Consider the following 26,742-nt stretch of genomic DNA (forward strand, 5'->3'; position numbering starts at 1 on the left):
TTTCTCTGTCCTGCTGTAGCTGTGAGTTTGCTGTCTTAAGACTCTTCCTGAGCCTGGTCTCAGTAGCTCAGCATCTCAGTGCAGAAGGTCAGGTAGCCCTTGTAGGCCCTGCTTGCAGAGCCCTAGGTGGGCACCTCCGCCCTGGAGCTACCCCTTGGGCAGAAACACGATCCACCCTCTTCACTGAGTACAGCGACCACCACCCCGCCACTGCCCCACCCAGGTTCTGGGCCAGGGAGAGCCAGGACTCTCCCATAGGAGCCCCCTTGGGCCCTCTAGGCTAGCACCATCCAGGCTGAAGGGGGAGAGCAGTTAGGCCTGCTTTTGCTGGAAGCACCCCAGCGAGGGATGAGATGGGCTTCCTGTGAGTATGGCCGGTGTTTTTGTGGGAGCCCACAGGGGAGACTAGGGACTCTGACTGGCAGAGGCTGGCTGACCCTGGGATTGTCGGGCCGCAGTTGGTCTGCTTCCTGCATGTGGCCTGGTGGAGAGGTAGACTTCGCTGGGGAGAGGCAGCCCCACAGCACCAGGAGGCTCTTGGGGTGGAGCTGGGCCATCCCTCAGGGAGTCAGTGGGGTGGAGAATGAGAACCCAGGTCTGGGAGGCCCATCTCCCAGCTCACCTGGCCTGGAGCAAGTCATGGAACCTCTGTCCACTCGCCTCTCACCTCCCTGCCTCTTCACAGGGCATTGTTAGACCATTTGGACCAGCCCTAGACTGATGAGGGCCCTGGGTTTCATTGCTGCCCAAAGGCCGAGGTTCGCTGGGGTGACCCCTGCACTGCTGTGGGACTTGCCTGGCTTGGGTTTAGAAGGACTGTGACACACTTCTCCAGGCCGACCACCCCCAGGCATCCTCTCACACAGTAACCCTGAGCAGCTTCTGACAAGGAAGTTGGGGGCAGGCAGCCCAGAGTGGCCCAGCAGTGTCCAGTCGCGGACATCCGTCCCCACACGGGCAGGAAATGCACCCCCCGGGCGCACCCCCCCTGAGGGTTCCGGTGTCCTGCACCCTGTCGTGGTTCTTGTCCTATTTCAGTAGGTGCACTATTGGAGAGCTGTTAGATAACAGTGGTTCTGATGGCAGTGGTCCACCGTCACCCGGCCCCTGGCACTTAGACTGCCCAGAGCGCCCTACAGGCCTCTTGTCCTGGAATCCTCACAGCTTCTCCTGAGAGGCTCAGGCTCACTTGTGGGTGAGAACACAAGCCCAGAGAGGCCAGGGCCTCTACCCTCGATGGCACGTGAGTCGCAAGGGCGGCCTGGCCACAAGTCGAGCGGTGCTAAAGCCTGAGGGTGGCAGCCATTCTCCCCCAGCCTCTGCAAGCCATGGTCACCGGTCACCAGCCTCGTGGGCACCCTGGGCAGGAGTGGGGGTGAGCACCTTGGGAGAGCAGGCCTCGTGGAGACCCCGGGCACACCGGCACTGCCAGGGTGGTTTCCTGGGAGACAGCAAGAGCCACTGTTCTGCCTCATGCATCGCCTTTAATCAGGCTCAGCGGAGGCCCAGCTCCCTGGGCACGCACGGTGGGGCTGCTTCTGAACAAAGCAGAGACAAGGCAGCCAGCTCTGAGGTGAGCTGCAGCTGTCACTCGCAGTATCGAAAACAAGCAGTTCTGAATTACAAACCGAGACACGGCATGTCGAGGCTACTGGCAGAGAATTAAGGGGGCACTTGGAAATCTGGGTCTGCGGTCACTTTTCGGAATCGGCCTCTCCTTCCGAGCTTGTCTGTCACCTTTCTGAGTTCTCTATCTTTCTCTCCAGGCATTGGGGTTTGGATGGTTAATTGTCCTTGGTGTTCGCGGTAATTACACATGCAAATCCCTATGCACGGGTGAAACTATGACCCATGAAGCCTTTTTTTTTGTTCTGTAATTTTTCTTTTGAGTCAATAACCGAGATGGCACTTCATGGTGTTACTAATACGCTGCTCTATGAAACTCATGACAAGTCCATTATTTTCTGCAATTTTGAGTATCAGTTTATGTAACTGATTCTAATTTTGGGGCTTAACTGCTTTGCACAATCTTGCTTTTCGCTAGATTTAGTTTCCCGTGTCCTAAGCTGAGAACTCAGTGCCCCTGCCCCCTCCCTGCCCAAAGCAAGTGTTGAGGCTCTTGGTGCAAATGTGCTGATTCGGGAGAGCTCTGTCTGGTCTCTCCGTTTAGATGATGAGGTAACCGTGGGGAAGTTCTATGCCACTTTCCTGATACAGGACTACTTTAGGAAATTCAAGAAACGGAAAGAACAAGGACTGGTGGGAAAATACCCCGCGAAGAACAGCACAATTGCCCTACAGGTGAATTGTTGTTTTTGTTTTTTTCTCTTTTTCACTAACAATTTTACAAGCTTTATTGAAACACTAGAGAGCTGACTATTCATGGTTGAGCAGTTACCACCAGGATTTTGTTTAAACTGAGATACTGCACACTCCCCCAAAGGTGGACTAGCCATTTCTGGGCCACCAGGTAAGTGCCTCCCCATCCCTGCACCCTCTGTGCCCCCGCATCCATGCCCACTGCAGCCCGGCCCGTGTGGTAGGACCCCCCCAGGACAGCGGCCAAGGCACACCCCTCGCGGGAGGGGAGCCAGAGCTGCCCCACGCCCTGTCTCCCCCGGGCTTCTCCAACAGCAGCGTCCTCCAAGCAGGCACCCACCTTCCCCCGGCCCTGGGCTCGGGCCCTGGCCGCCCACGAAACAGCTTTCCATCCGAACGCAAGTGCTTTGTTTTGTTTCTGTTTATTTCTTACCCCACTGCTTGTTGGTTTTTGGTCCATCTCAGTAACATCCATCACCTCCTAGTGTGTGTGTGTGTGTGTGTGTGTGTGTGTGTGTGTGTGTGTGTAAGCGTGTGTGTGTGTGCAGCGTGTCTGTGTCTACGTGTCGTCTCCTGGTGGCTGTGAGCCTTGCTGTGCAAATGCTGTTCTCTCGTGACCCAGCCAGCCTCTGGTCCTTACAACTGCCCGGTCTCCTGGAGGGGGAATGTGGCTTTAGGAACCTCTGGTTTTAACCTCTGGTCCATGTATTCAAGGGTGTAGAACCCTCGATAAGCGCAGAGCCCTGGTGGGAAGCAGGTGTGTAGGGAAATGGTGTCCTGGTGGAGACCGGTGAAAAGAGGGCTAGGAAGGGCAGTCTGTGGTTGCAGTGATGGAGAAAGCAGGTGGAGGAGTGAGGCAAAGATGCTGAGACTACAAAAAGGGAACTACAGAGGTTGGCAAGCTGTCAGAAACAACTCTGCAAATGAATCGCGCACCCTGTCATCTCTGCTCTCCGAGTAGCTTGACACAGAATGTTTGCCTTTTATGTCCCTCTTACCATGTGTGTCTTAAACTGGGTCTTGTTGGTATGGGTAAGGTTCAATGTGAAATAGTCTTCTGCATTTTTTCCGGGGAAAATGCCCAGCATCGTTTTGTGTTCTCAGTGATGGTAATTACCAAAGTGAAGGCTTGTCTGTGATCTTGTTGAGAGAGAATGAATGTGAATGATGATGAATGAAGGGAGGAATGTGAGGTATGTGCACCCGGTGGATTAGGAGATGACCTTGTGTGACAGTGACCTGTGGATTCATGATATGACCTGGGCTTTGCCCAGACAGCTGTAGGACAGGGGGGAAAGATGGATGCTGAATCTATCAAAGAACATCTGCTAAAGGAAGCTTAGTGAATCTGAGGCGCAAATAGCTGACTGTTGCCCCAGATTGTGGAATTTCAGTAACACTGTCACCTCTGACCTGTCCAGTTTGCAAAAATGACAACCCTTCTCCTGAGCACAGCTCACACGTAGCCTTAGAGAGGCCAGTCAACTGAAAAGACGCATTTGCAAACTTGAACAGGTCTGGTCCATGTGTTCTAGAGGGTGGTGTGGCCAAATTGGGTACAAAGGCAGGGAGTGATGATCACATTTCTGCACGCTTCTCCCTAAAGCAGCCCAGATTCCAGGGTGTCGTGGTGCCCACCCCCTTACAGGAAACCACTTGCTGTTCTCAGATTCTAGTTGGTGGGTGTGGTGGGGCTTGACTTTTCTGGAGGGGGAAACATACTCTTCCGTGGATGGCTGTGTCATCATGTATCATAAATAACCAAGGTAGTGCTGTGCTGAAGAGATTTCCCTTTTCCATGGAAGGCAGGTACAATGACCACTTGAAGACAGGGTTATACCTTTGCTGAGTCCCCAAGGCTTCCTAGTTAGAAGGCTTCAGTGCTCGCTCTGGAGGTTGGATATAGTGTTTGGATGTTTTAAGACCTGAATGACAACACATGCCTGTATAATTAATAACCACGTAGTGGGGTGGGTTTCACTGAGTCTTTAAGTCAAAGGTTCCAATGATGCTGAAGCTGCACATATGCGTCATGGCTTAAAAGACTATTGCGTTGTCCCACAGTCATGTTTTTCTCCTGGACATTTTTCATTTTGTTGTTTGTAGAAAGTTTTATTTCCTTGGTGAAATTAAAATATTTCCAGTTAGGTACCAACATCAGCACATTTCCACATGGTTCCATTGGGAGTTGAGGCTGTGACTATACTTTATGTTGTGTACCCAGCCTAGTAAATTAAGTTGTCTTCATAATCTTGACAGATACTCTGGAAAATGCACTTGATTCTGCAGCAGGCATTGAAAACAGAAAAATTTTGCCTCCGTGAAGGATAGTTCTCATTACATTTTTGGTCCTGTGCTGTAGGAAGGGCTTTAAATGTATCCTGTCACTCTGCACTTAACTAGCAAGACGAAGCACTTCCTTTCTGAATTGAGGAAATAATACGAGCAGATGTGACGTTAGGGAAACAGGGTCAGATGGCAGCGGGAGGAGAAATGGGTGAGCCGTGTCGCTAGGACAGGAACACAGGTCCTCAGAGGAGCTCCTCACAGTGGGCGTGGCCTATTAACAAGTGGGATGAGGTGGTCCTCCCTGTGTCGGGGTGCCAGTAGACCAGCAGCTCAACTGCTAGAAGAGGAGCACAAGCCTCGGGTGAGCGCCCGAGACGAACGTAGGCCAGTGCTGCTTGTGCCGCGCAGGGTGCATCCGTCTGAGCAGGGTCAGAGCTGGCCCACGTTCTTTGCCCCCACAGTGACGCGGCTTTGGCGGGCACACGGCTGCACTCTGGTTATCAGCCCCGTGGGCTCCATCTGGTCTCCCTCTGTTCAGACCAACTGCAGGGCCCCTTCTCCATGAAGGGGGGGTGACTTGAGGCGCTCCTGGATCCCGTGTGGGCAGGAGCTCGGCACCCGGTGTCCTCTGGCCTCTGTGGTCTGAATGAGTGTGCAGTTTCCATCCGTCCATCCATCTTCATCAGTAAAGCCAGCCTTCTCTCCCGCCCCTCTCCAGAGGGGATCAGAGGGAAGCTGCGTCAGGCTTTTTCTTTTTCCTCCCTCATCCCCTACGTGCCATATTCACTTTAGTTTAACTCAGCCTTTGCTCTTCATCCATTGTTGCTGCATCCCAGTGACCTGCAGATTTCCACCTGGAACAAGCAACTAAATGAACACAAGTCCACAGCCGTGGAAACTCTGTCCCCTCCCCAGCAGACAGTCTGCCCCGTCAGGCTTTCCAGATGAGGACCGCAAGATCCAGACACGCATTAGCCCAGTATCTCATGGATCGAAAAAGAGAACAGGTCCCAGAGTGGGGAGAGTTTTGTTCATTTCTTTTTCTTTCAATGTCCAAGGATTTCCTTTATGCCAGAGACACTCTGGTAGAGTCTGAGGGGGAGACTGTTTCCCGCTCAGCCAAAATGGGAGCCTGCCCATCTTCATGACAGGAAGATTTGAGAGGGCTGTATATTTTTTTTTTCTTACCTGTTTCAAAGTTAGGTTTAAGGCTTGTAAAGAATTAGACAGGTTTTCTCACGTGAAAGCCTGAGCCCCAGCTGGCAGGTGGTGGTGTAGGTGGCCCAGGGGAAAGGTGGGTGGTGGATCGGATCCAATGACTCCCTCACACGGCCTCCTTGGAGGGACTCAGGCATAACCCAGAGGGAAATCGGGGTACTCCACAGACACGGACCTGTCACGTATCTCACAACTGTCATGTTAGTCTCAAAACTTAGCAAGGTTTTTTGTATTTTTTTTAAAGCATGATTCCATCTAAAGCCATAAAAAGGCTATTTTTTTTCTTTTTTAATCTAAGAGAAGAACAGATGCTAACAGATAAGATTTCACTGGCTGATTCATTTGTTTCAGATGCTTGAACGGATGCTTTAGAATTTTCTGCCTGAGCTACAGCACCAAGCTCGTTAGTCGGAAGGCGTTTGTGGCTAAGGCCTTGAAAGGGAAAAGTCTCAAGTGGGCTTATTTCTACTGAAACAGCATTTCGGGAGAAATGCAGGAAAAAGCAAACCCAAGGCCCCAGAGAGATCCCTTCCAAGCAAAGCACTCTTCCGGAAGGTGGAAGCGGGGCCGTGGCTCAACTGCGGGGCCGTGGCCTCCTGTCGTGGATGCTGCTCACGTGGCTCCTTCTCGTGGAAGGGAACGAGCGGGGCTTAACAGTTTTCCCTTGCGAGCAGAGACTCAGAGAAAGGGAAAGAGTGAGAGAGAGCGAAGGAGGGGGCAGCCACCCCAAGAGAAATGAAATGAACACAACTTCCTGATGCTGGCCAGTAAAAAAAAAAAAGATTAATAAAAACGATTAAGCAGACCTGCCTAAGGTGGGCAGCTGACTCCATTCCAAAGTCCTGCATCCCTAGTTTGCCCGAACTACCAAAGACTGGCAGGCCCCTCGGCGCTGGGCCGACAGAGTTCTTTTTATATATGCCAGGCCATCCTGACCATCCCACTCAGCTCTCTGCAGTGACGTGTGCACAGTGCAGGGAGACGGGGGCAGGACAGGAAGCGCAGACACCCCCATTTACACTGACACACACACCTGCATGCCCAGACCAACCCAGGTGACACCTCAGGTTCCATCTTAACGCGTCCGCGGGAAACACCACCACACCCCAACCTCATCCGACATTGTCCGTCTCTAATTCAAAGCCAGTCCGGGGATGCCTCTTTGGAAGCAGTGTGGTCCAGTTTCAAGGACACTGGGAGTCAGGGGACCTGGGTTCTAGTCCCAGTGCCAGCGTTCACTTGCTGCGTGACCTTGGGCAAGACACTTAACCTCTCTGTGCCTCAGTTTCCCCATCTGTAAAATGGGGGTAATAATGTCGACCTACCTCACAGGGCTGTTGTGAGGAATAGCTAAGTGATTGTAAAGCACTTTGAACGTATAATTGCTTATTATTAAGACTACAACAATAATAATATCATACGCCTGTTTACTACCAGAACTTTAAGAAACTCTTGTTTTTCTTTGATCTTTTGTTCTGTTCTGTATTTGTAGTGATCCATCGAGAAAGAGAATTCCCCCCTTTTTGAGATATCTAGGAAACGTGTAAAGATATAAACAGAAGTAACTCAGGTTGTTGTTTTCTCACATCTCACAAAGGGTATATTTTTGCCCAAGAAGTTGCTTTGCGAGGGGGCCCCATCTGAAATTCTCAGCCAACTCCAAGCAGTGGTTGAGGGGTCAGTACACCTGACCCTGAGCCCAAGACGCCCAGAGGAGTCAATCTGAGTTTTGGAGTCAGCATTCAAAAGTAACCTTAGTGTAAGACCCCGAGGTTCCTGAAGAGTCTAGAGAAGAGAAGGGTTACAAGCCACAGTCTATGCAGATTGGAGGTGTGTGTGTGCGTGTGTGTGGGGCGTGGAGCCCTGGTGCGTGGGGAAGCCCGGCTCCTGGAGCCATATCACCACGGGGAAGAGCGGTGCGAGCAGAAGTCCCCCGGGCCTGTCCTGTGCGTGACTCAGCCCCTCCCAGCCGTGAGGTCTGCTCCAGTGTTGTCTTCTGTGCTCTGACCTTTGTCCCACTGGGGAAGCAGCCCTGGCCCCTGATTCTGCTCCGACATGCACAGACTGTTGGACGTCTAGGAGCTCGAGGTGGGTTTTCCTCACAGCAGAGTCTATGGGACGGGAGAAAAGGGCTGCCTTTCTGACACAGCACTGTGGGCGGTGACGTGGCATGGGGGTGACCCCTGTGAGGATGCTGAGGTACATCTGGATGCTGACAGTGGTGGCCCCCGGTACCTTGAGTCTCCTCACCTCCTTCTGGCACCCCAGGCCCACTCCAAACCCCTCTGTGAGTCAGTCACTGAAGGGCTAATGCTTTAGTGGGGACCTCTGGGGCTTGCGGAGGTTTGGTCTGAAGGCCCACCTCCACTCTGGCTGGGTAGTGCCCAGGATGTACCAGTTATTAAGTATTTGGTGTATCATAACTGAAAAAGAAGCAGCCCTGTGGGCACCTGAGAAGTGTATCCACCATCACAAATGACCCCTCTGTCCCCCACCTACTCTGATGTCAAGTTTATTAAGCAGTGAAAGGATGTACTTGCTCACCCCCCACGCCCAATTGTGTCACCCCATGTCAGAGGCCTCAAGTGACCACCTGTCTTCTAAATCTGAGTCTGTACACCAGAGCCTCCACAGAAGAGCCCTAAGCGATTCCTGAGGTTGGTGTCTCCACACACGTATCTCCACGGTCCTTCCACATGAGTAAAAACTGGAACACGGTAACTTTCTAGGTGGGACTTAGGGAAATGCAAGAATCTTGCCCCACATGGGCCCGGTGGTGGCTGGTAGCTGAGGCCAGTTGGTTAAGGACAGTCAGGAATCGCAGGGGCCGCCTCCCGCCTCAGCTCCAAACGAGGCTTCCCTGAAGCCTGGGCGACAGTCAAGCTGCAGACACCTCTCTCCTTTTCCCTAAAATCTTAGCTTCTGCTAAGGTTTGGATGTAGAAAAGTTGTGAGAGACGAGTCAAGTGGAGTGTGTGAGACTGACAGCCTCTCGCAGCAAACTCGGTGCCCGACACCAGAATCCATGGTGCTAAACTCTTAACTAAGCTCCTGGATGGAAGACACGACACAGGCCAGAGTCCATCGTAGGACAGCAGGTGTAGGATTGGACCTCGGGCTCTTAAATAACTTACTCTATGATGTGACCTAATTAAATCTTCAGTGGATCCGCAGGGTTATTGGGCACTCAGTTGTCTGCTCTTAAAAGTAGAATCTTTCCTCTCTGAGAAGAGTGGTTCTTATTTTCACGAGTCTTTGAGATGATAGAATTACTGAAAATAAGGAAAATTACATTATGTAATTGCAAAAGGTGTGATTTTTTTTTTTTTTTAATCGGGGCATGTTGTTGAATAACACCCAGCTCGTAGCCCTCTTTAGCGCAAACGTGTCACAATTCAGTCATCCATGGGTGGGAACTACCTAACACGCTGTGCTAATTCGTTGTCCATGGCACACCGTAGCCCTCAGAGAGGGGGCTATTTGGGGTAATGGGAGGATAGGTCATTGTAAGGCACAGTGAAGGCCAACCATGCCAAAGGCTCACTCAGAGAAGCCATGAGGGGGCATTTCTTCCGAAAGTATAGAGAAAGACCCTGAAGATTCACAGGAGTTCTGGATGGGGAGGAGCCCAGCACCCAAGGAAGAGATGCTGTGGCCTATCCGTGGGTGGGTTAGCTGCAAGTTCTCAAATGTTTTGGTCTCAGGAACCTTTTATGCTCTTAAGAAGTACTGAGGACCCTTATCTATCAGTATTTACTACATTAGGAATTTAAACAGATTTTTAAAACCCAGAATATGCAAGCACAAAGATGCTGGAGAGATGAGATCCCCAGGGGTCAAGCAGCCTTTTGGAACACCCCAGTGTGCTTCTGGGAGAGGATGAGGGCGTACAAGCATCCTTGTCTTATCATGCAAATCACAGTGACCTCCTGCAGGGGTCTCAGGGGCCCCAGGGTCCTTGGGCTGCACTTTGAGAACTGCTGCTCTAGGGGACTGAGCCCACCCCCCTAAAGGAAAAGGGTGCTGGAGCCTTTTTATAATCTCGCCCTACCCTGAACTGTTCCCTGCCTTCCAGGCCCGTGCCCAGTCCCAGCCGCGTTCAGACTAAGAGTCATACCCTACATGCGTGCTGTTCTGGAAGAATGGTGGCCTGAATTCGTGTGTGAGAGCGAAGTGATTGTAAGGATCTCAGCTCCTGAGGGTGGCATGGCGGAGATGAGAATGTGTAGTGAGGATAGTTTTCATGGTACCGAGTGATCGTCTGTCATAGCTGTAATACAAGAGCGCAGCTGGGTTAGTGGGAAGAAGGGTCACACCATGATTGGGCGGCAGCCACAGTCGTGTGTGATCACAGTCGTGAGTGAGCGCGTGATCGTGGCTTGATCCCAGCATTCTTCTTCATAGACCCAATACCGTGGGGTTGGCATGGTGTCGCTGGAGGCTTGAGCATCAGAACTGCTAGTTGAGCCTTGACTAGGGTGGGCAGGTCACTTAACCACATGGGAATAATCCTGGCCCCCCACCCACACCCTTCCTCCCAGGATGTGGTGGGATAAAGAGTGTGATAGCACTCAGCAAAGATTCTAGCAGAATAGGAGTCGTGACTGGTGACTTCTGCTAAGCCCCCATTTTAAGTAAAACTCTCTGTTTTCAGGAAACTGGCAAGCATTTCCCCATTTCTGGTGTTAAAACTACAACCAAGAAGCAAGGTGGAACTAAAACAGAGAGCTCTGTCAGATTGTTTGCAGGGAAATGTGATAGGTCACTTTAGGCAATTTATTTAAAGTTTCCTTTATGTTTTGAAGTGAAGGTAACAGACTTGCTGCATTCGGCGCAGTGTCCCCCCTGAGGGTAACTTACACGGTAGCTGTATGGCTGACTTTGCAGTGAGGGTTGGAATCACTGTGCATGACTCACGGGGGTGCTGGGCTCATGATGCTAGCCCCTGATGTTTATATATAACTCGAGGGCTGTTCATAATGTTGATAATGGACGCAAAGGCCACACTCAGAGGCGGAGAGCGATGACAAAAGAAGGGGTGTGCCTGTGTGTGATGAGTGTGCATGTGGACATGCGGGGGAGGCTGAGGACGGCTTGTGGATGAGCAGGTGTGTTCTGAGAGAATTGAATCTCCAGTTCTTTTCTGTTGAGGGAGCTAGTCTAAAATGATCCCTTCTGATTGGGGAGGGGAAGAATCCGGCTAAAGGGTTAACCAGAACTTGCCTTGAAGGAGATGGCCGAGCAGGGCCAGCCCTGGCTGAGCGAGACCTGCCTGTGATAGAGACCAGGCTCTGCTCTGCCCAGCAAGGGCTCTTGGGCTGAAGCCTGGAAGCCTGGCACTCACACCCGAGGATGAATGGGCTGGCTCAGTCCCACCTGGAGACCCACATCTCTTATCTGCACTGTTACAGTGTAGGTTCAGGGGGTGGTTTGGGCGTTTCTATGTGCTGAGAGCTGGCAGACCACCGGTGTGTGTGATGACGCTAGCTTAGGGAGGCGAGCAGTGAGAGCTTTTCTAACGCACCAGGTAGGAAAAACTTACCCCTGAAAGAGGGTGAGAGAAAAGAAGGTATGTGAATGTTCCTATTTGAGGTTAGAACAGCATAACATAATGCAATTGCTTCAGAAATAGATTTTATAGTTTGGGGGTGTTTTTTTAGACTTATTCATTAGAGTAAATATCTATAAAATTCCAATTAAATGGTGTCTAACATTGAAAGCAGCAGTCTACAGGCAAAATGCCAACATTTCTTTGTTTTTTAAAAAAAAATATGAGAACATCTAGGATTTAAAAATCAACCAGAAACTAGGCTTGATTCTGTTTAATATTTTATATGATTGGACATCTTAAATCAATAATGTTTCTATTTTATAGCAGCAATTCTGTGTTTATTCAAAACCATAATTCTGTGATGTTACTGGAATGACTTTATATGGCTTTGTGTTGGTTTAAATGCTAATGGCCACATTTCAAATTAAAATAGTATTTTGCTGATAGAGGTAGACACAAACATGACATATGAAAGAATAGTTAATTTTCCTGATTGTAAAGTGTTTTATTTCAAGGGAAAAAATGTTCTTTTTTTAAGGGCTGTGGGGGGAAAAAAAAAACGTTATCAAGGGTTTAAGATAGATTTCTGCACTTTCGGAATTGGAACTTGTGCCTATGGGATTTTTGGAGCAGCCGAAGCTACCTTTTAGCTTGATATGTGTGCTAGAAATTTTTTCATTATCATGTTTTGTGATATGTAATAAATTCAGGGTGCTGTGCTTAAGCTTCGCTTCAAGTTTGGGAACATGTGTTTCCCTCATTCCAAACCCTGGCAGATACCCTCCCTGCTCTGTGGCCCCTCCCCTCCCACCCCACTCCCCACCTGTCCTTCCTTAGACCCCCTGTGAAAGAATGAAGTCAATCCCTGACTCTTAGAAGGTGTGTTTCTTCCTCCGTGGAGCAAGCGAACTATAACCGTGATTTCTGAGCCTCTGCTTTCCTGTCTGGGAAGAGTGCTGCGTTCTCTCCTCCTTTGACGTCTCTTTAATAAACATATTGTCTTTATTTGTCTTTGGAAGTGGCCTCCTGGGCCACCTCTCAATTTTCTCCATGATTTCTGTTGGAAACAAATCTCTGTCCTGTGTCTGTTTACTGCTCTCTCCTAATCCTGTGTACCATTGAAGACATGCTGGAGATAGTTTTTGTTTTTATTATGCAATTATGTCATATGTGTATTTCAGTGAAATGTCAAACCATCAACAGAGGATGATGTTAAAAATTATCCAAATAAATAGTTTTCTATTTCTTCTAATCAGACCTAGTCCAGTCAGTTGAATGACAGTGATTAGGACTCTCTGCTGTTATTTAAACTGAGTGTCCCCAGCCCACAGTGCCTTGGGATGTGGATTACGGTACCTAATTTACCTGATGTGTACACGGTGCCTTGTCACCTGTGTGTGTTTTGTGCAATGGCAGTGGGTGTCTCAAACCTGGCATCTTATTTGGGAGCCTCAGAGCGGGTAACAGCTTTTTCTTCCCAGTGATCCAGAATCAGATGGTGAAACCCTGGTTTAATGTATCATCCCTTGATAAGTGTGCCCTAGAGAACACTGCCTGGCTGACTTGCAGGCTCTTCAGTACCGCTGGGCTCGCCCTTGCTGCCCAGGCCTGCAGCTCTGTTGTGAAAGAGCTTTCACCCACTTGGCATTAGAGTTGCCTTCTTGATGCCCCCCTGAGAGTGGTATGGGTGTGCCTCTAAGAGAAATGATTTCCCAGGCTCAGATGTGCTGGAAGCTTGGGTCCTGGGAGAGTGTATATGCATGTGTGCACGTGTGTGCCTGTATGTGTACCTGTGGCCACGTGTGAGTGTGTGTCTTGTGCCTGTGATCAGAGGGACAGGTGAGCGAGGGGCAGTCTTACTACACCACGGAGTGTTCCGGGTTTGGACCTGCAACACCTGTGTCATTCTGTGAGACCACAGCATTCCTAGCTGGGAACCTTAAAGATTTGACTCCAGGCCACAGTTTCACCCCCACAGGTCATAAAATGGAAAAGTCTGCTGCTCCTATGTTGAAAGAATGGTTCAAACCAGACCCAGCCTGGTTGGTGCACCATCTTTGAAAAGATCCTCTCCTAGGCCGAGGGCTGCTATGAACAAGGCCATTTTCACGGGAGCCTCTTGGGCGGTTTCATGCACCTTTCTGTTCTAAATGAACATCCCCCCGCCCCCCACCACTGGCATCTGCAGGAGGCCCATCTGAGCATTCCCACACGAGGGGCTCAGCCCTGCCGCATCTGGCAAGACTGCGGCCACCATCCTCTCTGACCCCCACCCCACCCGCTCCACTACCAGGCGTGTCTCAGTTGTGGTCCTGACGCTTTGTCTATGTCCTACACCCACCCACTGCCAGGGCGTGCGGAAGAAGGGCAGGGCAGGGCCCCCTTCTCTGCACACTGCCCTCACATTGGGAAGTATTAGCTGCAGATGGAGACCCGCACAGCCAGACCCCGGACGTCCTTTACACCTTTAGCGGCCACTGAGGTGCAGACAGACTGCCAGCACCTTAAGGGGTGCTGCCTGGATACAGGACGGGTGACCTTAGACCTGGGGTGGGGAGGAAATGCCTCTCTGAGATGCCAGTGTTTTTGTGGCGAAGGATTGAGTAACTGTACTGTCCCTATTAAGCTTGCCGGTTTTCTCCAAGTCTTTGGTGAAAACATAATTTTCTTGGAGCCAAGAGCTACCCCTTGCCCACAGATAGTCTGTAAGCATCTTAAATGTTTCCCTAACACAGTTAGGTACAATGGGAGGCCTTTCCCAGGCCCTGTCCCGAGGGAACCTGGGGCCCAGGGTGAGGCAGGCTGGTAGCAAGGGCCCTGGGGAAATGCAGGATGTCTGTGAGGGGCCTGAAGGGCTCACCTGGTTGGTCTTAGACCACCTCCAGAGGCTGGAGCCCCTTTCAGTGTCTTGTGGTCTTCAAGAGGATGACCCAAGCATCGGCCATTCTCAGCCTGAGCGTAGGCTGCAGGCCATGGTGCCCACAGGGCCACGGAAGCCGGCCCTGCACGTGGCCCAGGTCCGTGCGTGTCTGTCCACTGTGCTGTGGTCCTGAGTGTGCTGTGGCTGCGGGTGTGTTGTGTCACTCCCTCACTCCCATGGCTTTGAAGCAGAACCACTGGCCTGGACGGCTGCTTGGTTTGCTTGCCCTCTGGCCCCTGCACTCAACTCCCTCATCCGGAACACGGTCAATGAGCCCTTGCCCACCTGCACTGGAGAGCAGCCAGGCTGTGCCCCTCGCCCCACCTGAGGTCTGGGAGGTGGCGCTCTGCCACCGTGCTTCCATGGACTGTCATTTAGACCTGGGCCTGGGTTCTTGGCCATGGCAGACCCTAGTACTGGTAACCAGGGCCTGTTTCCTGCGAGTGGAGGTGTTTGGAAAGAAGGTTACTGGCCTCAAGCACCCCAGCCTGGGCCATCTTGAACTCCCGACCACACCCTATATCCCTGAGCCCACAGGGACACCATCAGGGGCATTCAGACAAGTGGTCAGTCCCCTGGACTGTCCTCAGGAGAAACCTTCCTTTCCCACAGCTGACTCAGGCAGGAGCACAGCCAGGACCCAGGCTGCCCCCCGCCCTCTCCCCCGCCCCGGCCACCTGTGTCATCTAACTGGTTTTGCCGTTCTCATTGATCTAGGCGGGATTAAGGACACTGCATGACATTGGGCCAGAAATCCGGCGTGCTATATCATGCGATTTGCAAGATGATGATCCAGAGGAAACAAAACGAGAAGACGAAGAAGATGTGTTCAAAGTAATTATTCCACGCCTAGCTACACACTGGCCACTTGGAAATAGCAGGGCAGGAGTCCAGTTGGGGCAGTTAACGATCTGCAAGAGAGCCTGGAGGACGCACAGCAGCCCCCAGGCCTAAGGGGCTTATGGGCCCTGCCTTCACCCCCCGCAGCAGACGCTCCCCATCCCCCAGCACCCTTTCCAGGGCCAGGCCTCCTGCTCTGAGCTTGCTCCTCTGCCGCACACTGGCCACTTTGGAGGAGCTTGGCCACAGCCACTGGCTGTGGACGAGCATCCTGGGTCCTTCTAGCAGCTGCCAGCCCTCCCTACCTGCTCTCTCCCCACCGGGCTGGCTCTTTGGTCTGCCAGCTGGCCCTCTGCTTCCTAGCCCCTGGCCCAGAGACATGCCTGCGGCCTGGCCTCAGCTGCTGGGGCCACCGACAGCCCTGCTGGGCGAAAGTGCGCTTACCTCGGAGCAACTGGAAGAGCCCCTCGAGTGAGAGCCACGTGCTTGCTCCCCAGCTCAGGAATCGGTAACCTTCCTCATTTCAGGGGGACCAGCAGCTACACACAGGCACCCCGATCACTGAGACACTCAGATTGTTTCCCAGGGATCCTACGGAGCTTACCTAGAATTTGTTTTTCGTGTAGAAAAAAAAAATATGACCTAACATAGCTAGCCTGCATCAAATATTTGTTAAATTACCTGGTGTTGTCTCCCATTATTTTGCAGAGAAATGGTGCCCTGCTTGGAAACCATGTCAATCATGTTAATAGTGATAGGAGAGATTCCCTTCAGCAGACCAATACCACCCACCGTCCCCTGCATGTCCAAAGGCCTTCAATTCCACCTGCAAGTGATACTGAGAAACCGCTGTTTCCTCCAGCAGGAAATTCGGTGTGTCATAACCATCATAACCATAATTCCATAGGAAAGCAAGTTCCCAGCTCAACAAATGCCAATCTCAATAATGCCAATATGTGCAAAGCTGCCCCTGGAAAGCGGCCCAGCATTGGGAACCTTGAGCTTGTGTCTGAAAACGGGCATCATTCCTTCCACAAGCATGGCCGTGAGCCTCACAGAAGGTGCAGTATTAAAAGGTAACATTTCAAACGGGTTTGCGCTTGGTAACGTAGTGTCGGCCCCAGGCGGCTCTTGCTCACTCCATCTCCAGCAGAGGCGGGAGATTCCCTGTGGGCGCTTCCATGAGCACCTGTGAGTGCCCTCAGGTCCTAGCTTCTTCAGGCACTGGCCACGTGATGGTCCCAAAGGATAAAGGGCCACAGGCCAGCTTGCAGCCTGCCCCTTAACACAGCATCTGCAAACTCGACCTTCCCCAACTGTCCCACAGACTCAGGGACAGGGATTGGCAAACTTGCTCTGTAATGGGCCAGAGCGTAAACGTTTTAGAGTTGGAGCACACGCAGTCTCTCCTGTGACTACTGACCTGTGCTGTTGTAGCAGGAAAGCTGCCATGGATAGTACAGAGACACGTGTGCCGCTGCGTCCTGATAAAGCTTTTTTTTTTTTATTTTTATTTTATTTATTTATTTATTTTTTTAATTTTATTTTTTAATTTAAATTTTGCCAAATATCAAAATGAATCCACCACAGGTATACATGTGTTCCCCATCCTGAACCCTCCTCCCTCCTCCCTCCCCATACCATCCCTCTGGGTCGTCCCAGTGCACCAGCCCCAAGCATCCAGTATCGTGCATTGAACCTGGACTGGCATCTCGTTTCATACATGATATTTTACATGTTTCAAAGCTTTCTTTGTGGACAGTAGAATGCCAGCTTCATACAGACACATGCAACAAATGACTTTTCTTCCTTTGATTTTGTTTCGGTCCTTTCAGTTCAGTTCAGTCGCTCGGTCGTGTCTGACTCTTTGCACCCCCATGGACTGCAGCACGCCAGTCCTTTAAAAAGTCTAGCTTGTGGGTCATACAGAAACAGATGACGGCCTATATTCGGCCTGGGAACCACAGTTTGCTGAGTCCGGCTCTGGGGAGTAACTTGATATATCCTTTGTGTAAAGTTTGCTGGAAATATTTTAACTTTTATTTTCTCCCTCCCTCCCACGTTATGCCTTTCCTGGATAGAACCCGCTATTATGAAACTTACATTAGGTATGTGCTTGTTGCCTATGTTGATGTGTTAAATACTATGTGTTCCCGGTGGGACCAGAGGGCCTCTCCAGTGCTGGGAGGTGACTGTGCCCTGGGAGCCAGCTCGCGTAGTGTAGGCTGGTATGGCCCGGGGCTGTGGATGCAGAGCTTTCAGATCCGTATCTGCAGAGACTGCGTTACCATCCAGGGGCCCACATTCCCATGCCACGTGCCCACAGCTGTAGCCCCACAGGCCTCAGCGCAGTGCTGGGGCAGCAGCAGACCTGTGGAGCTGGGCAGTCGTTCTGCTCTGTGGGGTTGAGCCTTTTGTGGGGGCTTTGTGAAAGCGTGACCCCTCACCTCCTGAAGAGCAGGGCCTTCCTTATCTCCCTACGTGCAGAGGGCCCTGCTCCCTGCATGTTGAGCCCAGTGGACTTGTGGGTAGGATGGTCATTGTGTTGGGGGTGGGGACGATGACCTCCGGGTTTAGTGATCATCAAGGGGGCAGTCAGTGGGGCTGGAGGAGGGTGGGAGAGAGTGAAGAGCTTGGGGGACCCAGAGTCTTCTGTTTGGAGAGCAGTGACAGCACAGCACTGGTTGCCTGTGCTGAGGGCTGAGGCCAGGACCTCTGGGTTTCATGCCCCATCACATGACAGTCCTGGGGCAGGGCCGTCTTTGGAAAATGCAACGAGTGTTGTCCAGGAGAGTCTCTTTCCCCGGGACACAGTATACAAAGCTCCTGTCAGCCTTGCTGGGTCAGGGGCTCCAAGCTCTGAAATCACCCTGGGCCTGGTGCCTGTGCCTCCCAGGGACCCAAGCAGGCGGCCTGGGAGCCCATTGCTCCAGGTCTCCAGGTCTGTTCTCTTGTTCCTTGCCCAAACTACATCTACTCTCTCGGTTCCCAGGCAGGCCTCTGAGGGTAGTGGTTTGGTGCTAGAATCATCAAGGCGCCGAGAGAGAAACCCCTCCCTGGTATATACGTGTATACACACACACACACACACACACCACACACAGCCACACAGTTCCCCCCACACATACACCCCCCACACCGCATACACACACACTCTACACACATTCCCCCCACACCCCCACCTACAACACACACACACACACACCCCTCCACACAGGCGTGTGCACACCTAGCCGCACGCACGCACACACACACACGCCCACCACCACTGCCAGAGGCAGCAGCAGAGTCCATCCCCGCCGAGGCAGGAGCACTCCGCGGGCAGAGATGCTCTGGCCACCTCGAGGCACGGCCAGAGGAGCTGCCACCACCCGCCCGGCCGCTCAGCCCCTCTCTCCCCACTGCAGGTCTGACTCAGGAGACGAGCAGTTCCCGACAATTTGCCGGGAGGACCCGGAGATACACGGCTACTTCAGGGACCCCCACTGCCCAGGGGAGCAGGAGTATTTCAGCAGCGAGGAGTACTATGAGGATGACAGCTCGCCCACCGGGAGCAGGTGAGGGCTCCATCGCCCGGGGACTGTCCTGGCAGCAGGGGCATGGTCCCCAGGCCGGCGAGTGGTGGAGTGGGGGCCATTCCTTCAGGCCTGAAGGCTGGGACTCATCGGCCCAGAGCTTGGGCTGGGTTTCACGAACAGCTCCTGCTTCTCGCTCCCATCAAGGAGGTCTCTCCTGGAGGTGAGGGGACGAGAGGTCAGAGGGGCATCACTCAGCAGATGAGCCTCCTGGGCTTCTGTCCTGGAGAAGGCATGGGTGGGGTAAAGTGGACATTTGCTGTAGGACATGTATGGACAGCAGGTGGTACAGGGCACAAAGGCCTGCACCTCTTCCCCGTGGACTGCATCTCACCGGAAATGGGGCCCATCCAAGTGGACGTGTTTGTGCAGTGAGGCCCCTTCTGACCTCTGAGATGGTGTTAGATGCCAGCCTCACGCTCCAGGCCGGCCACAGTCAGAACCCCCCTCCCTCCACTCTCCACCCTGTCCTCCCGTGGGCCTCGGGTTGCCTGACTTCGGGAACCACTGATTCTGAGCCAACCGCATTCTCAGTTTCCTTCTTCAGGGCCGTGGCTCAGAGCACCATGCCTTGGATCCTCTTCCCCACCTCTGCTGGCCTGACCCCACCCCCTGCAAGGGCCTGCTCCTCCCTCCCTCGACTGGAACTGAAAGGACCCCCACCCCTAGAGCTCATGGCCCACCCCAAGCCCTGTCTTCCAGCGCTAACCTTCTCCAGCCTGCATTAGAATTCTGTGTGCATGGGGTATTGGCTCTGCTCCCTGAGAGTGGGGACTGTGTTTCATGCATTTTCTTGTCCCAGGAGCCATCCTGCCGCCACCACCTAGCCACGGGTAGCCCCTCGGGAGAGGGTTTTCCGGGAGAAAGTGGGGCTAGCGCAGCCTGCAAGGCACCCACAGTCCACATCTGAGCCGGGACTGAGGCCGCCCAGGGAGGGAAAGCACGCGCCTTGCTCCTCACAGTCCTGCCCTCCGAGGTGTTTGTAGCAGCCCTTGTCTTCCTTCTAGAATCTTCTGTGGAGCCAAGGGCTGCGTTCTTAGCTAGTCCTGCTGTGCCAAGGAGGTGGGAGCAGACTGTGGATGTGGTCTTGTTAACTGGGCTCTCACGTGCCCCTGCTCTCTCTCCTGGCCTTCTCGGCCACCAGGCAAAGCTACGGCTGCGGCTACTATAACTGGTACCTGGGCAGCAGCTTGGACTTTGAGCGGCCTCGAGGCTACCATCACCCCCAAAGCTTCTCAGAGGACGACGACTCGCCCGTTGGCTATGATTCCCGGAGGTCTCCAAGGCGACGCCTACTACCTCCCACCCCTACATGTGAGGCCAGATTTTTTGTTTGGGATCCAGGCTCGCAGAGGGTAGTGTGTCTGTCCACCTGCCCCAGCCTGGGGGGGGTGGGCCAGACATGGTCAGGGGCCTTCAGTCCTCAACACCAGGCCCCTGGGTGGAGAGGCTGTTGGTTTTCTTTTCTTCCTCATCCACATGCCACGTGGTAGGGCTAGAAGCGCTCCGACGCTGAGAACAGGGGAGGCAGTGTAGGCTCCATGGTCGCACAGTTTGTAGCACTTGAGGAGGGGCTTTCTAGGCACATCATCATTGCCTTTGAGCTTGGGGTCTGCCCTGATGGGTGGGCAAGTCCTGCACATGGTTTCGACAGGCTCACTCCCCAGATGGGGTCACGGGCTCTCTGAGGGTGGAGGATGGGCCCACCTGCTGAGTGGACTTGAGCCCAAGCCTCTTACCAAGGCCCAGGGCTCTGAGGAGGGCCTGAGGGTTTGTGGTGCCCATGCCTCCTCCTGTCTCACCTCACTGCCCCCCTCTCCCCCACCTTTGCCTTGGCCTGCCAGTGCCCCTGCTGGGGCCTTGGTGGTGGCCACTAGGGTAGGCACTCCCATCCCAGGGCCGGAGAATCACATCCTGCGGAGACGGGGCAGGGGCCGGCTGCTTTTCGGGTACACGTGGTATCACCAGTACTGCCAAGAGAGCTGGGTTACCCCGAGGACCATGGGCTGGGGAAAGAGATGAAGCAGCGGCTCCTGCCATCTCCTGGCTGGCAGCTTGATTTTGGACACGTGGACATTTTGCTGATGGTTAAGGGATATCCACTTCTGGCTTTGCTGAGGAATGAGGTGTGTTTTGGGGTAGGACTCTGATCAGTCACCAGAATAAATGAGACACATTGGCTCTGAGTCTGCCATCTACATGCATAGTAACAAGTTCAGCTGGGTGGTGCCCAGGCCCGTCTCTCCCCAGCTGTCAGCGTCCTGCGGGCAAGTGCAGTCAGACCCATATCCATGGTTAATATTGAATTTCACAGCCCCAAACACAAGCTGCTGAACAGAGCAGTGCTGGGCTGTCAGTCCTGGATGGCGCCTGTGCAGGTGGGCTGAGCCCCGGGCCCCGTGAGTGCCGCTGCCCTCCTGTCACCGCCTTTTCTCCCTTGGGTGGTCATGATTGTCTCCACTGTTCACAGGTGCTGCCTCTGTGAGTCAAGGACCCTGAGTGGGCAGCTGGCTGCCCTCTTTATTTATAATTGTGAATAGGTGAAATGCATTGTATTTGTTCTCCTGCCCGTGTATTCAGATCTCTGGCAGGGTGACCAATGGAACTCCTATGTGCTCAGCTCCAGAGAGGTCACTGTCTGCATTAGAGCTGGTTGTGCAGAGCAAATAAGATGACAGGCGTAGGTGGATCCCTTTTCAAAACTGAAAGGTGCTTTCTGAATGGTGGCGGTGGTAGTTTTCCTTTCTTCCTCCTGACCCAGGAGGAAGCTAGAGGTGGTGCTAACCTGGGAAGCCTGTCCTTCTCTTAGAACACTTGAGTTTGGCCCTGGGCAGCATGTGGGAGGAAGGCCATCTGGAGCAGATGGCAGGTGTCCATGTTCCCCAGAAGCAGGTAGACCAGGAGGCCCAGCAGGCTGCCTGGTGTACAGTGGGCCTGCAAGACAGGTTGGTTGTCTGTAGGGCCTCCCGCCCAGTTGAGCAGTGGCTGGCATGGGCTATCTCTGGTTTTCATGAGCTTTTGGAGCTGAACCTCCACCAAGAGGGCTCTGCTGCTTCACGTGCCTCTCAGGATGCCCGCAGGGGCTCCCCAGGCTGGTCCCTGCAGTTTGCCAGTGTAAGAGTCAGGGGTGTGTGGAGTTGTGCTAGGGTAGGATAAATGCCCTGTGAGCTGAGAAAGCAGAGTTCAAGAAAGGAATGTCAAGGTGACTCAATGCTGCCTTGCAGGCCACCGGTAAGGAGAGGTGTCCCGGGGAGCCCTCTGGCCTGTGCACAGGGCCCAGAATTTAGACTGATCGCCTGGGCCTGGCACCCTGGGGGGCCTCGAGCCTGGATCACCTTGTCATTGCTCAGCCTGTCTAGAAGCCTCTGTTTGGAGTGGCTGTTAACAGGACATGCATAGGTGCTCAGGCATGTCTGACTCTGTGCGACCCAATGGACTATAGCCCACCAGGCTCCTCTGTCCATGGGATTTCCCAGGCAAGAATACTGGAGTGGGTTCATGTTTCCTTCTCCAGGGGATCTTCCTGACCCAGGGATCGAACCCGTGTCTCCTGTCTCCTGCATCGGCAGGCAGATTCTTTACCACTGCGCCACCTGGGAAGCCTGTTTGTGGTCTGTTAAGGACAACTAGCCACATTCTTTACAGTTCAAGGTGTCCTTTCCTGTGTCTTCTGTCTTCCTGGCACAGGAAGCTGGGTCTTTGCCCCACAAGGGGATCTGCCTGTTAATCTGGTTGAGCTGTTCGGGCAGGTAGCAGACAGAAGGGTGACCACAGCCTGGGAGCAGCCACAGGACACTCCGGCCCCAGGGATGCTCAGGAAGAGAACAGGCAGTCGGCAGGCATCTGTGGGTTCTCCAGTGCGGTCATGTACTTGACCTGAGACGCTGTGTCCCTACCGCATGCAGGGCCAGGGGCCTCGAGTCAGAGCATGGCTCTCTGGCTCCTCCTGAGAGAACAGATGTTTCGGGGCCGAGACATTAAGTCTCTTTTTGGAAACACCCCTCAGTCGGGCTGCTTTCTCTTCCTGAAGTTCTGAGACAACCCCCCACCCCCGCCACCATGCCGAGTGCTCTTCTCTGGGTGCCTGGCTGGCTTCCTCCTGGGCCCCTGCTGCTGGACGCCCAGAGTCCAGGGCCTGACAGCTGGTTCCACAGTCACACGTGTGCTTCACGTCTCAGCCCCCCGCAGGTCTTCCTTCAACTTCGAGTGCCTGCGCCGGCAGAGCAGCCAGGAGGAGGTCCCGCCGTCGCCCGCCTTCCCGCCCCGCACGGCCCTGCCTCTGCACCTGATGCAGCAGCAGGTGAGCGGCCCCCGGGCAGCTCCAGGGGCGCGACCCCAGTGTCCTGAGCACGTAAACACGAGCTGCCGCTTCAGAGTTTCTCTTCAGGTCTTTCTGCCAACCTTGTCCCTTTTCACCATTTTTACATTAATTGCTGTGTCCTACTCTGTCGTGGATGGAGGACAAACCCTGGGAAGGCCCCAGGCATCACATACCACACACTAAGTAGGCATGGAGGTCCCTGTAGGCTTGTGTGTGCATCCCTTGGATGGTCCCGGCTTCTGACTTGGCCACAGACCTGGCCTCACTGTCCCCTGTGCCCCTTGCAGAGGAGGATGCAGGGCAGGCCTGCCGTGGACCGCTGTAGGTGGAAGAAGCAGGCTTGTACCCGGCGGTGCTTCTGAGCAGAGTGCCGGCTGCAGACGAGTTGCCTGAGAAAACCAACCCATTACTCTGAGCGCTGGGCGCCGTCAGCTTGCCCTAAAGGCACTTCCCTATTCAAACCCAGAGTCATCCAGGTGGCATGTTTGTACTCCACGACTTGTGTCGTCTTCATGCTTCTAAGCAATTTCACGAGCAACTGATTCCCACCTGGGGATCAGGAGATATAGATTGGGGGCAAAAGCAAACACAGTCTGTTAGGCAGCCAAGTTTTTATAGCCAGTTCACTGAATTACTCAGAGCGCTGTATCCTTATGAAGCCCCTATAAACCAGGGCCTTGAGCCTGGCCTGTTCTGAGGGCACCCGAGGCCGGGACCCCTGAGGACCTCACCCCGCTTCCTCTGTCTCCTCAGATCATGGCAGTCGCCGGCCTAGATTCCAGTAAAGCCCAGAAGTACTCGCCGAGCCACTCCACCCGGTCGTGGGCCACGCCCCCGGCCACGCCGTCGTATCGGGACTGGACGCCGTGCTATACCCCGCTGATCCAGGTTGAGCGGCCAGAGGCCCCAGACCAGGTCAACGGCAGCCTCCCGTCCCTGCACCGCAGCTCGTGGTACACGGACGAGCCCAGCGTCTCCTATCGGACGTTCACACCAGCCAGCCTGACCGTCCCCAGCAGCTTCCACAACAAGAACAGCGACAAGCAGAGGAGCGCGGACAGCCTGGTGGAGGCAGTGAGTGTGGCCGCTAAGTCTGCACGGGAGGGACGGTGGCACCGGGGAGGCGGTCCTGAGGGCGGGGGGGCTCCGGAGCCAGGATGCCTCTTCTGAACCTGAACCGCCCACGTCTTGGCAGCAAGGATGGAACTTAAAGCACAAGTATAAAAACATCACGCCAGCCACCAGGGACTGGCACGCTGCAGTCCATGGGGTCGCAAGACTCGGACATGACTTAGCTACTAAACCGTAGAGACAGCACCCCTGCTGGCCGCACCTAGGATTGTGTATGTTAGTCCCACAAATACGACTTGTTTATTCTGCGACATTTGTCCGCTGTGGGTTTCACTCTTCTTGGGCCACGTGCAGTGTTTGAGCTCCTTTAGATTCCCGTTTACCTCCAGGCCTAGTTACCCTGGATGCGGTCTTGCGGATGGGACTGGCTGGGTCCCAAAAGCATATCACGCAGTCAGTGCATGAGGTGGTCTTTCTGTCATTCTGCATCTATGCCACTGACCCTCTTCTCTATACAGGTTCTGATATCCGAAGGCTTAGGACGGTACGCGAGGGACCCAAAGTTCGTGTCGGCGACAAAACACGAAATCGCCGATGCCTGTGACTTAACCATCGACGAGATGGAGAGTGCGGCCAGCAACCTGCTGAACGGGAACGTGCATCCGCGGGCCAATGGAGACGTGGGCCCCGTTTCCCACCGGCAAGACTACGAGCTCCAGGACTTTGGGCCTGGCTACAGCGACGAGGAGCCGGACCCCGGGAGGGACGAGGAGGACCTGGCAGACGAGATGATTTGCATCACCACCCTGTAGCCCCTGCAGGGGGCCGCTGACAGGCTCTGGCCTCAAGGTGGGGCGCCCGAGGGCCAGGGGAAAAGTGCCTCGTAGTTAGGAAAATTTAGGCACTAGCGCGGAGTCCCTATTCGCAGTTAGAATTTTGTAACAAGTGATGTCATGCCTCAAGGAAGCCATAAACCTGGCAGGGGACAGCCGTGCCCCAGCTGTGTGGGCGAGGGCGGGTCCAGCCCTCCTGGAGAGGACCAGCGAGGAGGGTCAGACAGCCCTGCTGGCTTGTCTGGAGCGTTCGCCTGCCGCCCGCAGGCATGGGGTGGGAAAGGTTTAAAGGTGATGACGATCACCACACCTGTGTCATTACCTCAGCCATCGGTCTAGCATATCAGACGTTCACTGGGCCCAGCATATCCATTTTTAAACCCTTCCCCACCCCAAAAACACACTGCTTCCTGATTCCTGTTCCGCTGTTCTGAAATACAGTGTGTACGTCAGGACCAGCCTACCAGCCGTCATCCTGGGAGGGGAAGCAGGACCCTGTAAGCAGGGTTTTCTGTGACGTGATGCCAGTTTACAGGCAGGAGAGCGTCGCTCCGACAGTCGGATTTCTGACTGTCAGGCTAAGGGCAACTGTAAACTGGAATAATACTGCACTCGCAACCAGGTAAACTTAGATACGCTAGTTTGTTTAAAAATTATAGATTTACTGTACATGACTTGTAATATACTATAATTTGTATTTGTAAAGAGATGGTCTATATTTTGTAATTATTGTACCGTATTTGAAATGCAGCAATATCCATGGGTCCTAATAACTGTAGTTCCCCACTGAAATCTAGAAACTATTAGTATTTTTACTTGGGCTATACAGAAGTATAATAGAAGAAACAGAGCCAATTCTCATTTATTCAGTGAAAAGTCTTTTGGGGGTACAATCTTTAGTTCAGAAGAACTTGACACTACAGAGATTTTTCTAAGATATTTTGAGTCACTATAAATCTATCTTTACACAAGAGATTCCAGAGGACTATTTGCAGTCTTTTCTTTGGGCAGGGGTTCTGTGATTTGATATTGTAACTTTTGATCCACCATGGGTTGCAACTGTCTTTTGTTCTCCTTTAATAACCCCTCCGATGAGTTCACTGCAGAGGAGGTCGAGCTGGTTACTCGGACCCTGTGGCGTTCACTCACAGTCCTGGTTTCCTCAGCTGCCCCACAGGACATTCTGGCATTTCTGGTGCAGAAATAATGGCAGTGGTGAATGAGTCTCTCTGCTGCTGTCCCCCTGGGACTGGTAAGGCTGCGCGTCTGAGGAAACAGAAGAGTGCTGGAGGCTGGGGGACCGAGGAGGCAGAGGAGGCTCTTACAGGACTAGATGGCGGGGTCTGTACAAATCGCATTGCTGCCTTTTTACAGAACAGTGCTGTGCTGTGTGTCCTCTTGGAGGGCTTTTATATGCAACTGAATGAGGGCTGAAGTTTTCACTAGAATGCACTCGCACTCCAATTCTACTTCTCAATGAAAACCCGCTTTGGGATCATCAGACCCATCAAGGCTTCCTTTTCTGTTCACAGAATTACACCAACTTTGTTGAGTTACCGTGGCAGGGATTCCCTGCGGTCAAAAAGACTAGTAGCAGTTTTTGGTTCAAAATTTTTAAAGAATACATGACCTGTTAATGTTAGTTTTTTTTTTTTTTGTAAATAACACTTTGTTATGAAGACCTTACAAACCTCTTCTTAAAGACATTCTTACTCCAGATCCAGGCAAAAACTTCAAGGTTTGTAAATGACTATTTCCTGACATAAATTCTTTTTTATTAAAATGCAAAATGATCTTCAGAATAAA

General features: G+C 53.0%; 1 protein-coding gene across 18 annotated transcripts in view; it reads left to right on the plus strand.

The window, feature by feature from the left end:
* CACNA1D (calcium voltage-gated channel subunit alpha1 D) overlaps positions 1-26,742 on the plus strand; it is a 348,426-nt gene extending 321,684 nt beyond the window's left edge. For 16 of the 18 annotated variants that reach the window (XM_027522551.1, XM_027522557.1, XM_027522562.1 and 13 more), the window contains 9 exons: positions 2,171-2,301; positions 15,014-15,130; positions 15,845-16,212; positions 17,218-17,244; positions 18,544-18,693; positions 19,856-20,025; positions 22,890-23,011; positions 23,786-24,106; positions 24,622-26,742. In XM_027522551.1, coding sequence (XP_027378352.1) covers positions 2,171-2,301; positions 15,014-15,130; positions 15,845-16,212; positions 17,218-17,244; positions 18,544-18,693; positions 19,856-20,025; positions 22,890-23,011; positions 23,786-24,106; positions 24,622-24,915 — 1,700 coding nt within the window. In that variant the 3' untranslated portion in view covers positions 24,916-26,742. The remainder of the gene's footprint in view (positions 1-2,170; positions 2,302-15,013; positions 15,131-15,844; positions 16,213-17,217; positions 17,245-18,543; positions 18,694-19,855; positions 20,026-22,889; positions 23,012-23,785; positions 24,107-24,621) is intronic. The other 2 variants (XM_027522565.1, XM_027522554.1) reach the window with 1 other exon arrangement.

Source organism: Bos indicus x Bos taurus, chromosome 22 (assembly GCF_003369695.1).
Source record: "Bos indicus x Bos taurus breed Angus x Brahman F1 hybrid chromosome 22, Bos_hybrid_MaternalHap_v2.0, whole genome shotgun sequence".
In the NCBI taxonomy this organism is placed as follows: domain Eukaryota; kingdom Metazoa; phylum Chordata; class Mammalia; order Artiodactyla; family Bovidae; genus Bos; species Bos indicus x Bos taurus.